Source organism: Dama dama, chromosome 18, assembly GCF_033118175.1.
Source record: "Dama dama isolate Ldn47 chromosome 18, ASM3311817v1, whole genome shotgun sequence".
Classification (NCBI taxonomy): domain Eukaryota; kingdom Metazoa; phylum Chordata; class Mammalia; order Artiodactyla; family Cervidae; genus Dama; species Dama dama.
Genome location: NC_083698.1, coordinates 65,228,590 through 65,245,090, shown reverse-complemented (window position 1 = coordinate 65,245,090; position 16,501 = coordinate 65,228,590). Strand labels below are relative to the sequence as shown.

The 16,501-nt window shown below is 37.3% G+C and overlaps 1 protein-coding gene across 2 annotated transcripts in view; it reads left to right on the top strand.

Moving 5' to 3' along the window:
* TAX1BP1 (Tax1 binding protein 1) overlaps positions 1-16,501 on the top strand; it is an 80,462-nt gene that overhangs the window by 42,329 nt on the left and 21,632 nt on the right. For both annotated transcript variants that reach the window (XM_061165460.1, XM_061165458.1), the window contains exons 9-13: positions 5,626-5,850; positions 6,389-6,535; positions 6,888-7,011; positions 8,253-8,356; positions 12,143-12,268. In XM_061165460.1, the coding sequence (XP_061021443.1) occupies positions 5,626-5,850; positions 6,389-6,535; positions 6,888-7,011; positions 8,253-8,356; positions 12,143-12,268 (726 nt within the window). The remainder of the gene's footprint in view (positions 1-5,625; positions 5,851-6,388; positions 6,536-6,887; positions 7,012-8,252; positions 8,357-12,142; positions 12,269-16,501) is intronic.

The following is a 16,501-nucleotide window of genomic DNA, read 5'->3' as shown; positions in this document are numbered from 1 at the left end:
TTTTTTTTTTTTACATTTGAGAAAGGTATTTCGAAACCAAGAACTGAATTCTTTTGCTACTTTGTACTTTAATTAGATATTTTAAGCCTTAAATTTATATTGATATCTCCAATTCAAATCCAGTACTTCCTAGGGGTCTTCTTTATCTTCCTCCTTTCCATACTTATGTATACCTTCTCCCAGCTTCCAAAAGTGAAAGTGACTCATTTATGTCCAACTCTTTGCGACCCCATGGACTAGACAGTCCATGGAATTCTCCAGGCCAGAATACTGGAGTGGGTAGCCTTTCCCTTCTCCAAGGGATCTTCCCAACCCAGGGATGGAACCCAGGTCTCTTGCTTTGCAGGCAGATTCTTTTCCAGCTGGGCACAAGGGAAGCCCAAGAATACTGGAGTGGGTAGCCTGTCCCTTCTCCAGTGGATCTTTCTGACCTAGGAATCGAACTGCCATCTCCTGCATTACAGGCAGATTCTTTACCAACTGAGCTATCAGGGAAGCCCCTACAGCTTTCAAATGTTAAATTTATTCATGTTGTCTGACCAGCCTCCCTGGTGACTTGGATGATAATCTTCCTGTAATGCAGGAGACCCGGGTTTTGATCTCTGGGTTAGGAAAATCCCCTGAGGAAAGAAATGGCTACTCACTCCATTCTTGCCTGGAGGATCCCATGAACAGAGGATCCGAGGGCTATACAGTCCATGGACCTGCAAAGAGTCCCGGACACAATTGAGTGACTAAAACTAACTTTTTCAACTAGCTGCACACACCATTAGTTTCAGAATTATTATCTCAACACCATTTCCATCAGTATCTCTGCTAAATAAAAACTCAAGATCTTTCCAGATTTTATCTTAAAATATATTTCACTAAGGACGTAGAGAGTTCAGTTCATTCGCTCAGTCATGTCTGACTCTTTGTGACCCCATGAACAGCAGCACGCCAGGCTTTCCTGTCCATCACCAACTCCCGGAGCTTGCTCAAACTCATGTCCGTCTAGCCGGTGATGCCATCCAACCATCTCATCCTTTGTTGTCACCTTCTCCTCCTGCCTTCAATCTTGCCCAGCATCAGGGTCTTTTCCAGTGAGTCAGTTCTTCGTATCAGGTGGCTGAAGTATTGGAGTTTCAGCTTCAGCATTGGTCCTTAAAATGAATTCAGGACTGATTTCCTTTAGGATTGACTGGTTTGATCTTCCTTCAGTCTGAGGGACTCCCAAGAGTCTTCACCAACACCACAGTTCAAAAGCCTCAATTCTTTGGCGCTCAGCTTTCTTTATAGTCCAGCTCTATATTGGCACGGGCTCTGGGTGCAGCAGACTTGAGTCACACAGCATGTGGTGTAAGGATGTATATACAGAGTACGAGGTTCAAAAGTTACTTGAATTAATTTTTTTAAACATTTATGTATGTATTTGTAATACAGTTCAGTTTTTTGTTTTTATTCTCATAATCTTTTGTTTAATTTTATTTCTTGAATATATAAAATAGTTGTATCATTCAGAAGTCAAAATGAAATGAAAAATTTACTTTTCCTTAAAAACCCTTTCTTGGGGTGGGAGGAAGGTTCAAGAGGGAGGGAACATATGTATACCTGTGACTTATTCATGTTGGCAGAAACCAACACGATGTTGTAATTATCCTCCAATTAAAAATAAATTATAAAAACCCTTTCTTACCGGTTTCCATAGGTAAAACATTTTCATTAGTTTCCAGTATATTCTTTGTGTTTGTTTTTACAAAAATAAACTTGGTGCATGTGTGTGCATGCACATACCCTTCTCTGTCTCCTTTCTTTAAGTGAAAGTTGCTCAGTTGTGTCTGACTCTTTGCAACCCCGTAGACTATACAGTCCATGGAATTCTGCAGGCCAGAATACTGGAGTGGGTAGCCTTTCCCTTCTCCAGGGCATCTTCCCAACCCAGGGATCAAACCCAGGTCTTGCACATTGCAGGTGGATTCTTTACCATCTGAGCCACAAGGGAAGCCCCCTTTCTTTAAAGGGGATACTGTTTATGCTTTTTCACTTTGCTTTTCTTCAATGAACTATATATAGATGGGAAATCATTCCCTATCAGTTAATAGAGATCTTCCCATTAAAAAAAAACTGGGTATATAATACTATGTTGTATAAATTTAATTTGATTTACTCATTATAACTGGAATAGTTTTATGTGGTTTTCAGTAGTTTGCCATTGAATACACTCAGATATAGTTAATGTGATACCTAAAACATCAGATATGCATGACATTTAGGATTAATGGTTAAGACCCTAGTTACTTTTCAGGGTATTGAATGTAGCAGATTGCAAATGGAATTGTGAGAAGTATGTTTGCTGGTTAGTTTTTTTTTTAATATTTGCTAAGATTGCTGGAAGAAATATCAATAACCTCAGATATGCAGATGACACCACCCTTATAGCAGAACGTGAAGAGGAACTAAAAAGCCTCTTGATGAAAGTGAAAGAGGAGAGTGAAAAAGTTGGCTTAAAGCTCAACATTCAGAAAACTAAGATCATGGCATCTGGTTCCATCACTTCATGGGAACTAGATGGGGAAACTGTCAGACTTTATTTTTTTGGGCTCCACAATTTCTGCAGATGGTAATTGCAGCCATGAAATTAAAAGACGCTTACTCCTTGGAAGGAAAGTTATGACCAACCTAGATAGCATATTAAAAAGCAGAGGGGAGAAAAAAAAAAAGCAGAGACGTTACTTTGCCAGTAAAGGCCCGTCTAGTTAAGGCTATGGTTTTTCCAGTGGTTATGTATGGATGTGAAAGTTGGACTGTGAAGAAAGCTGAGCGCCAAAGAATTGATGCTTTTGAACTGTGGTGTTGGAGAAGACTCTTGAGAGGCTCTTGGACTGCAAGGAGATCCAACCAGTCCATCCTAGAGGAGATCAGTCCTGGGTGTTCATTGGAAGAATTGATGTTGAAGCTGAAACTCCAATACTTTGGCCACCTCATGCAAAGAGTTGACTCATTGGAAAAGACCCTGATGCTTGGAGGGATTGGGGGCAGGAGGAGAAGGGGACGACAGAGGATGAGATGGCTGGATGGCATCACCGACTCGATGGACATGAGTTTGAGTGAACTCCGGGAGCTGGTGATGAACAGGGAGGCCTGGCGTGCTGCAGTTCCTTGGGTCACAAAGAGTCGGAGACGACTGAGAGACTGAACTGAACTGAAGATGCCACTTAAGCAAGACTTCTGTGAGGAAAAACAAGAGTAAAAATATGTGGAGAAAGTGACTCCTAATTGTTAAAACTTTTTTAAAAGTATAAAAGCAATACAAGATCATGGTTATAAAAGAAATTCAAGTAGTATGTGAGAGTACAAGATAAGAGTAACTCTTATTTCCCAGATATATCATTATAGAATTTCTAATTTTCCTAGAAATCTGAATGTTTGTGTAATATTTATACTTTAACAAAAATGTGACTATATATAGTGTTAGAAAAACTTTAAAAATTGATAGACTGTCTGGACATCTTGCAGTATGAGTACACATGCAGATTTTCCTCATTCATTAGAACAGCTTAGTGGGGAATTCCCTAGTGGTCCAGTGGTTAGGACTCCACGCTTCTCCACTGGCGGGAACCCAGGTTCAATCCCTGGAACTCAGATCGTACAAGCTGCACGGACCAAAATAAAAAGTACAACAATAGCTTTGTAATTTCTCTCTCTCTCTCTCTTTTTTTTTTAAACAATTTTCTTAATATTTATTTGTTTTGCAGTATCAACTCTTAGCATGCATGACCTTTGTTGCACTATGAGGGCTCTTTCATTGAGGCGCAAGGACCTTCTAAGTGGTGCCAGGCCTCAGTGGTAGGCATATGCTGGCTTAATTGCTCCATGGCGTGTGGGATCTTAGTTCCCCAAGCAGGGATTGAACCCACTTCCTCTGCATTGCAAGGCAGATTCTTAACCACTGGACCACCAGGGGAGTCTCTGTAATTTCTCTTTTTATTTTAGCTGTATAGTATGTAATGTTTTTTAGTTGTGTACAGTTCTTAGGTATTATAAAAGCATGATGCAGTAAACATTCTTGTACAGGTATCTAGGCACATGAATAAATCTGTGGAATAAATTCCTCAAAGTACAGTTGCCAGTTTGAGTTTTTAAATTTTCATAATTAATTCAAATGCCTTTCCAAAAAATTAATATATCAGCTGTGTATGACATATACTGCTGCTAGTAATGGCTGCATAGGTTTTCATTTTATGGAGGGTATATCATAGTTTATAACAGAATTTTCATATTGTTAGAGAAGAGATTTTTTATTTTAATAATTTTTCATAATCTTAATATTTTACTTGATCCCTGCAAAACTAATCCTGCCAAACTAAAGCTGTATTTAGGAACTCATGAAAATAAAATTGATCAAAAGCCATGTGTTTTTCAAAGGTGTTGGTGAATGTTTCAAAAATCTGATAAAGGCTATATCACTTGCAGATAATAATGAGCCCACATATTTGGAGATGTGCCAATTTTCCTAAACCATCCAAATATTACAGTATTAATTGGTTTTCAGTCTTTGTTTGAAAGAGGAGGTATGGTATTTGTTTTACCTTCTTGGACTGTTGATGAGTTGAACATTTTTTTTCTATGCAGAATAGCTATTTAAAGAAATTGATACCTTTCTCCAGATTTCTTTTTTCTTTTGTTTAAAATATTTTCATTTCTTATTGATTAGAAAATATTTTTAATGCTTTTTCCCCTTTTTGGCATATAGAAACTGATAACATATATTAGCTTTATTAATGTTATACTAGAAAGATTCTCTTCACCTAGCATTACATAAATAATCATACACATTTCCTTCTAAGGAGCTAACAATTTAAAAACAGAAAGGTTGCACTTTTTCTGAGTTTATTTCTAGAATAAAGAGGAATGTTGGAATAAGCTAGATTTATTGAGCTCGTATTGTCTTGTTTATATTACAGAAAGTGGCACTTTTAACTTTTCAAAGATACTTTTAGGTTTGGTGAAAGGTGCTAATTATAGGTTAGATCATAGGAAACATTTTTTTAACCAAAATTTTTGGAGTTACAATGAAGTTTTTATAATTACTGTTATTAGTTATTATGAAAAATGAGGGCTAGCAGTTCTAGCTGGAGAGATTCTGAGAGACAGAAGCCTCCATTTGTGTCTCTGTTTAGCCAAGACTGTAAGCATTGGTTATGTTACTTGACTTCTGTACTTCAGTGTCCTGAATTACACATATAGTCATAGTACTGACACCCAGTGCACAGGGTTGCTAAATGGGGATCTCTAAAACAAAGTCATATCCCAGATTTTTTATAGACTTATATATGGAGAAGAGGGAGGCAGAGGATAAGATGGTTAGGTAGCATCACTGACTTAATGGACATGAATGTGAGCAAACTCTGGGAGATAGTGAATAACAGGGAAGTCTGGTGTGCTACAGCCCATAGACTGCAAAGAGTTGGACCCTACTTACAGCAACTGAACAAACAACAACAATACTTCATCTTAGTCATGAATAGAGAAGCAGTATTTAATTTAAAATTTTAGATCAGTTGAAATAAATATAAACATCGTTTCTGCTTCTGTTTTTTTACTTAAATGGTTTAATTACAAATACATTTATCTGCCTTTCTTCAGGAAGATACATTTATTTTAAAGGAGCAACTTCGTAAAGCCGAAGAACAGATTCAGGCAACTCGGCAAGAAGTTGTCTTTCTGGCTAAAGAACTTAGTGATGCTGTAAATGTGCGGGATAAAACAATGGCAGATCTGCATACTGCACGCTTGGAAAATGAGAAAGTAAAAAAGCAGTTAACTGATGCATTGGCAGAGCTTAAACTAAGTGCTGTGAATAAAGATCAGGTAAAGCCAGTTAATTTTGAATTTCCATTTTGGTCCAAAACTCATTATAAGCTTATGAAAGAGGATGAGTTATGCTGAAGTAATTAAGGTCAGATTCCTGGTCACAGAATTTTAAATTTCCATTCATTTTGTTTAGTCATTGTAACTTCTTCAGTTGAAATTAATACAAGTTTTTAGAAAATTTTCTGTAAGCAAATTCCTAATGATTAGTAAAAACTGCTCTGATAACAGGTATATATTGCTTTGTTTAGAATTTCTTATTTACTTGCAGCATAAGATGGTACTATGGTTATTTAACAGAGTATTGCTTACTTCTCAGGAGGTAGATGATTGTTTTCTAGTTTTTTTCTTTAATGAACCTTAGTCCTTGGAATATAAAGCTGAAATTATTAGGAGAGCTAATGTGACTCTGTAGCGAAAACTCCAAAATAACATTAATTGTCAAGAGAGAAAAAATTGAAAATGAGGTTGGATTTACTACCACATTATGAGGTATGAGATTTTTATGTTTCTCTTAGAGAAAAAGTTTGTTTCTTAGGAAAAGACTGACACACTGGAACATGAACTGAGAAGAGAAGTTGAGGATCTGAAACTTCGTCTTCAGATGGCAGCAGATCATTATAAAGAGAAATTCAAGGAATGCCAAAGGCTCCAAAAACAAATAAATAAACTTTCAGACCAATCGGTAAGTATAATTCATCACAGTAAAATAATTCCTTCATCAATGTTTTTGTTTGAAAATCAGACTTATAATATTATACCTTTTGAATATAGTTTCTCTCTGCTTGATGTCACATTATTGGCCCAATATTGTTGTGATACATTTTTTTAAAAATTTGTAATTTTTATTTGTTGGAGAAATAAAATGTTCTCGTGACATTTAGTCAGTAAAGGGATGTGTGTAACTTTTGATCTTTGACCTTTAAGACAGCAATAGCTTTGTGGACTTCCAGGATTTATTTATAAGATACATAGTTATTGAAGGAAGGATAGATACGCACCTCATTTAACAGTTGATTGTTAACAATTTTGAATAGGCTAATAGCAATAGTGTCTTCACAAAGAAAATTGGGAGTCAGCAGAAAGTGAATGATGCCTCAATAAACACAGACCCAGCTACGACTACCTCTACTCTGGATGTAAAGTCACCACCTTCTACAGGTAGAAATCTTTTAGACTTTTTGTATAAAGTGTTCTGCCTTGAAAAATATTTATGCTTGTTTATACTGCCTGTTTCATGTGTAAGAAATTTAGGAAGCTTGTAAAAAGTTCTTGTAAGTCAGGGATTGAGGCAAAGGGAAAGTAAAGGTCTAAAAGTCATCCATGTGGTGAATATACAAAATAGGAGTGTGAACTCATGTTTTATCTTTGTGAGCGTGTTCTCAAGTGAAGCGAGCTGGTGTTTTTAAGTGCAAATGCTTATAGTATTTGGTCTGTAGGAAAAGAGCTAAGAATTGAAATTTTAATTTTAGCTAGCTAAAGTAGCAAATTTAAAAAATAATTTTTAATTAATATTTCCCTAAATCTGTGGCATTTTGAATCATTTATGACACTTTAATTGCACACTTCTGTGGGGGGAAACTTAAAAATCCCTTTAGTTCTAGTCACATTTCTTTTTTGCTTTGTTTTTGTTTTGGCTGCTTTGCGTCATTAGAGTACTTTCCTTGTTAGTACACCTGTTGGTGGATAAGTTAAAATTTTTATTCGCTTATTAACTTTTAGAATGGATTAGAAAGACATAGTGAGTACATGAACAACATGAAAATTTAACTCTAGGTTTTCACTTGTCCTAGTGTCTTTTTTTTCACCTTATGTTAAAGATGACACAATAACAAAAATAAATACTAGAGTATATAAAAGTATATTTAATTGTGTAATGTTTGGGGCAGTTGATGTTTTAGACTTAGTAAATGTAAGTTTTGTATACTGTTAAATGTTTGGATTCAACTGCTGTGGAAATAGGATCCTGCCTTTCATTTCTATATGGTTTTAATAGAAGTACCGAGAAAGGTGTTATATTAAGACTTACTGAATAGTATGAAGGATTAGAAAAATGGCTTAAAATCTTTTCTCAAAGAGTGTGGCTTTCCTATATATCTTATGTAATAAATAAAGAACAATTTTGTGGCATTTTAGAACTATTTTTAGCTAGCTAAAAATCATTTTTTTTCTTTTATTGAATGTGAACTTGGTTCTAGCCAAACTACCGTGAAATTCTCATCTAATGTTTATATTGTTCCTTTGTTTACTTAGTGTATAGATGTTTTGGAAGAAATGTCTTAAAATAGATGTTTCTCTCCTTTAGGATTCCATTTATTTCACAGTATATTGACCCTCAAGTCAGGAAGCTAATATACAGAGCAAAGTAATTTTTAGTAATCTTATTTTCTGCCTTGTTACAGCTGAGACAGATTTTGACACTCTAACTAAGGGACAAGTCTCTGAAATGACCAAAGAAATTGCTGACAAAACAGAAAAATATAATAAATGTAAACAACTCTTGCAGGTAAGCTAATTCCCTTGTAAGGAAGAGATTTATCAAATGTAATGGCTTAGCTTATCTTTATTGTTTTGATTGGGTATCCCAGAGTTGGTTTCTTTCTCTTGTTTTTTTGGGAGGGGTTGTGGGGGGTGGCTCTAGGACACACGGGCTTCAGTAGTTGCAGTGCATAAGCTCTGTAGCTACAGCGCATGGGCTTAGTTGCTCTGAGATCTTCCTGCACCAGGGATCAAACTTGTGTCCCCTGCATTTGCAGGTGGATTCTTTTACCACTGAGCCACCAAGGAAGCTCCCAGAGTTTCTTTACACTTGTATCCTGATGTTTAGTTTCACTTTTGAAGTGGGGGATGTTCTGTGTACCTATTCATGTAGGCATGTATGTAAAATCATGATCTAGGGAATTCCCTGGTGGTCCAGTGGGTTAGGTCTTGGTGCTTTCACTGCTGTGGGCATGGGTTCCATCTGTGGTTGAGGATCCAAGATCCTGCAAACGTTACATTGTTGGGGGGGGGGGGGGGGGATATCGTGATTGTTTTCTGTTCCCCTAATGTCCTTCTCTTGATAATGGGCGAAGGATTAATTGCAGTTGGATGTTGTCTGTCTTCTAAGGATACATGAAAGATCTCTGAACTGCATAAAAGGAAAGTACTCTTTTTTTCTACATATACTGTAATAATAGCAAAGACTTTCACCACATCCTAAAGTGAGAAGATTTGTAAAGTGGAAAAAGGGAATGTTGACCAAGTGAATGGTTGCCTTTACTATTATTTATTTTGATTCTATTAAACTGTAATAGTAAGACGTTTAAACTTTGCAATTGTCCTAGTAGCATTCACTCTGGAGTATTTAAAGGACAAAGGGAAAATGCTTTTCATTTGTATCTGATTTGGGGAAGGGAGGAAAAGGTGTTTTGTGTAGTATGTGGTTTTCGTTTTTTAAATATTTTTTTCTGTGTTTGTTTCTCTGTACATGTGGAGAGGCGAGGGGTAATTTTTAGAGCCATGGAGTGCATGTATTAGCCCAACGTTACTGTAGTAATTGGGCTTCCCAGGTAGTAGTAGTAAAGAACCCACCTGCCAATGCAGGAGATATAAGAGACGCAGTTCAGTCCATGGGTCAGGAAGATCTCCTGAAGGGGAGGACTTGGCAACCCACTCAAGTATTCTTGCCTGGAGAATCCCATGGACAGAGGGTGGCCTACAGTCCATAGGGTCAGAAAGAGTCAGAGAGGACTGAAATGACTTAACACACTGTAGTAATTAACGTAAAATATTTTATGTTTCAGTCTTAATAATAATTTAATGTAATCCTTTAATAAGACTTTAAGCTGAGCATTTTTGTTGCTTCAGAAAATCCTTTTGTAGAGGATTGATTACCCTTGAGGTCAAAATAGTTGTTTATAAGGGACTAAACTATTTTTCAGTAAGTGAGACAATTTTGGATGAATATTTTAAAAAACCTCATTGTATTATCAAAAGGAAGATAGAATGTTTTTTTCCAGCTAAAAACTTCCTCAGGGTTTTTGTTTTTTTTTTTAAACTGTGTTGTAGTACAATTGAAATTCAGTAAATTGCACATATTTAAGGTCTGCAGTTTGTTTAGTTTTGCTGTATTTATAGCTGTGGAGCTATCACAAGGTCATGCTAATGAACATTTCCACTACGTTCAAATCTTTTTTTGTACCCTTTTGCAACTCATCCCTCCCTCTCTCCCCTTTCCTGGGAAACCATTGGCTTGCTTTCTGCCACTGTAGATTAGCCTACCTTTTGTATAGTTTCTGTAAATAGAATCATATATATGCTCTTCTTTTCCTGCCCCCTATCAGCACAGTTATTTTAAGATTTATTTATGTATTTGCCTGTTATTGGTAATTCATTCCTTTTTATTATGAGAGTTCATTTTTTTGCCATTTAAAAAATTGTTTTCATCTTATTACTGAGTTGTGTTCTTTATTCCAGATACAAATACTTTGTCTGATGTGTGTGATTTTATCCTAGTCTGTGGCTTGCCTTTTTATTTCCTTAATAGTGTTTTTGGAGAAGGAATTGGCAACCCACTCCAGTACTCTTGCCTGGAAAATTCATGGATGGAGGAGCCTGGTAGGCTACAGTCCATGGCGTTGCAAAGAGTCGGACACCACTGAGTGACTTGACTTTCTTTCTATAGTTCCTTTTGGAGAAGGAAATGGCAGCCCACTCCAGTGTTCTTGCCTGGAGAATCCCATGGACAGAGGAGCCTGGTGGGCTACAGTCTATGGGGTTGTAAAGAGTCGGACACGACTAAACAACTAACACACACACACAATGGTGTTTTTAGAAAAAGTTTTAGTTTTGCTGAAGTACAGATTCTTATTCTTTATGTATTGTTTTAATTTTCTAAGAAAAAATTTACTAACTGAACTTGTAATGATTTTTTTCTTCTGTTAAGTTTTGTAGTCTTAGAGTCTTTTAAGTCTGTTAACGATTTTATTTTTGTGAATGGTGAGTTGTGGTATATATAGTAAGGATATTCAGTTGATCCAGCATTATTTGTTGAAAAGACTTTTTTTCTCTATTGCTCAAAGCATAAAGCATATTGCTTTCTTTATTTTTTAATTAAAAAATTTTTTTAATTGACTGTGCTGTGAGGCTTGTGGGATCTTGGTTCCCTTACCTGGGATCGAACCATGCCCCTTGGAGTGGAAGCACGGAGCCCTAACCACTGGACCACTAGGGAATTTCTAGCATAAAGCATATTTAAACATTTTTTTCCTTACACAGAACACTCAAAATGAAATTGGCCAAGTTACCTTTTCATCATGTTTTAAAACTCCTTTCCTTTAACATTCTAAGTTGTAGAGAAGAGCAGTGTTTAAGAAATCTACCTAGACATTGTCTTGGTCAGGAAACCCCAATTAGTATCTGGAAACAATGGCATTATAAATACGTGATTTTTATTACCTCCTGAGCTTCCCAGGTTGCACTAGTGGTAAAGAGCCTACCTACCAGTGCAGGAGACATAAGAAATGCATGTTCAGTCCCTGGGTTGGCAAGATCCCCTGGAGGAGGGCATGGTAACCCACTCCAATATTCTTGCCTTGGGAATCCCAAGGACAGAGGAGCCTGGCGGGTTACAGTCCAAAAGGTCACAAAGAGTTGGACACAACTGAAGCAACTTTGCATGCATGCTTGCTTGCTTGCTTTACCTCCTTTGCAAAAGTAATCTATGTTTATTGTGACATATTAGGCATTATGGAAATAAAGAATAACAGTGGTGAAGAAATACCATTATGATCCTGATCCTCAGAAATAAGAGCTATTAATAGTTTGGTATATTGAATTCCCTGGCAGTCGACAGGACTCTGACCTTTCACTACTGAGGGGCCAGGTTTCAATCCCTGGTCGGGGAACTAAGATAGTCCCCACAAGCTGTGCAATGCAACCAAAAAAATTATTTTTTTGTTTATCTTTTTCTACGTAGATATCATATAAAACTGTGTTAAACAACTTTTGAAGCAAACATGGAATTATACTGTATATTCCGTTTTGGAACTTGATCTTTTCAATTAACATATCTTGACATTTTTCCTTGTTAATTTGTAGATCCGTTTGTTCTTTTTCAGTAAATACATTCTGTTCCATTGTATGAATATAAAATGATTTATCCAGTCTTCCAATGACAGACATTTTGGTTTTTTCAGTTTTTATACCTTTACAATAGTGTTAGAGTAAACATTCAGCACAAGTATGTTTGTATAGATATTGGCTGTATATGGATTTAAAATCTATTGGTAATTATACTAATTTCGTTTAGGATGAGAGAACAAAGTGCAATAAATATGCTGATGAACTTGCAAAAATGGAGCTGAAATGGAAAGAACAAGTGAAAATTGCTGAAAACATAAAACTAGAACTAGCTGAAGTAGTGGACAATTACAAAGTAAGTTTGATATTTATATAACTTGAAGCATAATACCTGATACTTCTGAAAAGTGCTGCCTATAATTTTGCCAGTCTAAAGTTTTAACATGGGTAATTGAGATAGCATTTTCATAATCTAGATAAATATGTACTAGGTAGTTATGCTGAATATAATTCATTAACTGTGAACTGAGAAAGTGGTTACCCATTTGCATTGCGCTTGTGGCTTTCATTTTGTGTATTCATATGGACATGACTGAAGCAATTTAATTTAATACTAGCAACATGGCTATTAAAATTATATCTCTAAATCATGCTTAGATTTTAAAATGAAAACTGATCATTTCATAATCCTTATTCACTTAAAATGGTTTGTGAAATTATTCTAGAGCTTTGGTATTTTTCTGGGAGTATAATAATACTGATCAGTAATTTAAAAAATTTATGTAAAGGTTTGAGAATTTATAACCAAAACGTGTTACTTCTGATCATTAATGATTATGCAGGCAGATTCTTTACTGTCTGGGCCATCAGGGAAGCCCAAGCAATACACTCTTAATTCAGTTCAGTTCAGTTGCTCAGTTGTGTCCGACTCTTTGCGACCCCATGAACCGCAGCACACCAGGTCTCCCTGTCCATCACCAACTCCCGGAGTCCACCCAAACCCATGTCCATTGAGTCGGTGATGCCATCCAACCATCTCATCCTCTGTCGTCCCCTTCTCCTCCTGCCCTCAATCTTTCCCAGCATCAGGGTCTTTTCAAATGAGTCAGCTCTTGGCATGAGGTGGCCAAAGTATTGGAGTTTCAGCTTCAACATCAGTCCTTCCAATGAACACCCAGGACTGATCTCCTTTAGGATGGACTGGTTGGATCTCCTTGCAGTCCAAGGGACTCTCAAGAGTCTTCTCCAACACCACAGTTCAAAAGCATTAATTTTTCAGTGCTCAGCTTCATTTATGGTTCAACTCTCACATCCATACGTGACTACTGGAAAAACCGTAGCTTTGACTATATGGACCTTTGTTGGCTAAGTAATGTCTCTGCTTTTTCATATGCTGTTTAGGTTTGTCATAGCTTTTCTTCCAAAGAGCAAGCGTCTTTTTAATTTAATGGCTGCAGTCATCATCTGCAGTGATTTTGGAGCCTAAAAAAATAGTCACTGTTGTCATTGTTTTCCCATCCATTTGCCATGAAGTAATGCGGCCGGATGCCATGGTATTAGTTTTCTGAATATTGAGTTTTAAGCCAGCTTTTTCACTCTTCTCTTTCACCTTCATCAAGAGGCTCTTTAGTTCCTCTTCACTTTGTGCCAGTAGGGAGGTATCATCTGCCTATCTGAGGTTACTGATATTTCTCCCGTCAGTCTTGATTCCAGCTTGTGCTTCATCCAGCCTGGTATTTCACATGATGTACTCTGCATTATGTGGGTGATCATATAAATAAGACACAATGCTATGCTTATAGAGTTTATAATCTAGTAGGGAATGCTGGATGCGAAATGGTGATACGATTCTTTCACATTCATGACCTAGGTAATCATCTTTCAAACCCATGCGCAGCTAAATAATTTTTATTTTATGAATAATATTTTATTATAAAAGTCAATGTTCAGATTAAACATCATATTTATGGCTGTACAACTGGTAAAGGTGCTTGATTTGTTTGTTTACTGCCCTGCCTGTTATTTTGTGCTGTTTAGACACAAACATCCATGAGACAGAGCAAAATGTGATGAAGTTCTACATAAACTACAAGTTTTAAGTATTATAGGGCTGTTTCCAATGGAATATTTAGGAGTTAGACATTATGGAGAAACTAGACCTGTGAATACACAGATGAACTGTACAAAAAATGTTTTAATGGCCCAGGTAACCATGATGGTGTAATCTCACCTAGAGCCAGACATGCTGGAGTGTGAAGTCAAGTGGGCCTTAGGAAGCATTACCACGGACAGAGCTAGTGGAGATGATGGATTTCCAGCTGAGCTATTTCAAACCCTAAAAGATGATGCTGTTAAAGTGCACTCATTATGCCACCAAATTTGGAAAACTCAGCAGTGGCCACAGGACTGGAAAAGGTCAGTTTTCATTCCAGTCCCAAAGAAGGGCAGTGCCAAAGAATGTTCAAACTACTGTGCAAATACACTCATTTCACATGCTATCAAGGTAATGCTCAAAAATCCTTCAAGCTAGGCTTCAACAGTACGTGAACAGAGAACTTCCAGATGTGCAGGCTGGATTTAGAAAAGACAGAAGAACCAGAGATCAAATTGCCAAAATTTGTTGGATCATGGAGAAAGCAAGGAAGTTCCAGAAAAACATCTTCACTGACTATGCTAAGGCCTTTGACAATGTGGATCACAGCAAGCTGTGGGAAATTCTTTTTTTTTTTGGGGGGGGGGGTGTGTGTGTGTGGAATTCTTGAAGAGATGGGAATGCCATACCATCTTATCTGACTGCTGAGAAACCTATATGTAGATCAAGAAGCAAGAGAACCAGACATGAAACAACAGGTTTGTTCAAAATTGGGAAAGGAGTACTTCAAGGCTGTACATTGCCACCCTGCTTATTTAACTTCTGTGCAGAGTACATTATGGGAAATGCCAGGCTGGATGAAGCTCAAGCTGAAATCAAGATTTCCAGGAGAAATATCGGTAACCTCAGATATGCAGATGACACCTCCCTATTGGCAGAAAGTGAAGAGGAACTAAAGGCCTCTTAATGAAGGTTAAAAAAGAGAGTGAAAGTTGGCTTAAAACCCAACATTCAAAAAACTAGGATCATGGCATCCGGTCCAGTCACTTCATGGCAAACAGATGGGGAAACACTGGAAACAGTGACAGATTATATTTTTTTGGGGCTCCAAAGTCACTGAAGACAGTGACTGAAGCTATGAAAATAAAAGATGCTTGCGCCTTGAAGAAAAGCTATGACAAACTTAGACTGTATTAAAAAGTGGAGACATCATTTTGCTGACTGAGGTCTGTCTAGTCAAAGCCATGGTTTTTCCAGTAGTCATGTAAGGATGCGAGAATTGGACCATAGAGAAAGCTGAGTGCTGAAGAATCTTTGCTTTCAAACTGTGGTGCTGGAGAAGACTCTTGAGAATCCTTTGGACATCAGATCAATCCTAAAGGAAATCAACCTTAAATATTCATTGGAAGGACTGATGCTGAAGCTCCAACACTTTGGTCACCTGATGTGACGAGCCAACTCATTTGAAAAGACCCTGATGCTGGGAAGGATTGAAGGCAGGAGGAGAAGAGGACAACAGAGGATGAGATGGTTGGATGGCATAACCAACTCAATGGACATGAGTTTGAGCAAACTCCAGGAGATGGTGATGGACAGAGAAGCCTGGTGTACTGCAGTCCACGGGGTTGCAAAGAGTTGGACGCAACTGACTGAACAACAACAACAAAGACCTTTCAAAGACCATACAGGAAGGGAGGATATAACAGAGATGGCAAAGGAAAGAAGCATCTTTCTAACAGATGGAAAAGAATTAATATAGGTTTGGAGGTCAGAAGTAGAGAGCATAATCTGGGAGCTGTAACAGTCCTGAGTAATAGGTCTTTAATATGGTAATATCTGTGATGGAGTAGATCATTGTGAAAGATAGGTTGAATCCAGATTTTGGGGGAACTGTTTGGAATGTGGGTGCTATTTGCTGTTAAATATTTTCTAGGAGAAAAAGAGACCCAACCAGAGTGGGTCTTAATGAAAATAATTTGGTAGCATGGAGAGGATTTCCAGGTGGGAAGGATTTTTGAAGGTAAGAAAATTAGGTACAGATATGCTTGGAATGAGTTGATAAAGGACTGCCTCTTTTGGGTACCTTCCCCATTCATCATCCATTGAATTTATCAAGGAAAGCTTTAAATCTTAGGAAAGAATGCGTGTGGCGCATAAGTTAATATTTGTGATTTATTCATATGAGCATGATAGTTGAAGGCATAGAAGAAAGGGAGTTTTCCAAGAATGCAGAGAGAAGAAGCCAAAGAAGAAACTGGAGAATACTTGTAACTGTGAATAAGTGTACTTTAAAAAAGAGGATTAGAGGATGACAGTGTTGGCACCATTTCATAAAAGCCAGGAGAGAAGTTTTAAGAGTGAGGCACGTTCATAAAAAATGACAAGTAATTCAGGGACTTCCCTGACAGTGCAGTGGCTAGGTCTCTGCATTACCATTGCAGGGCATGCAGGTTCAGTCCCTGATCAAGGATCCAGGTTCCTGCATGCTGCAGAGTG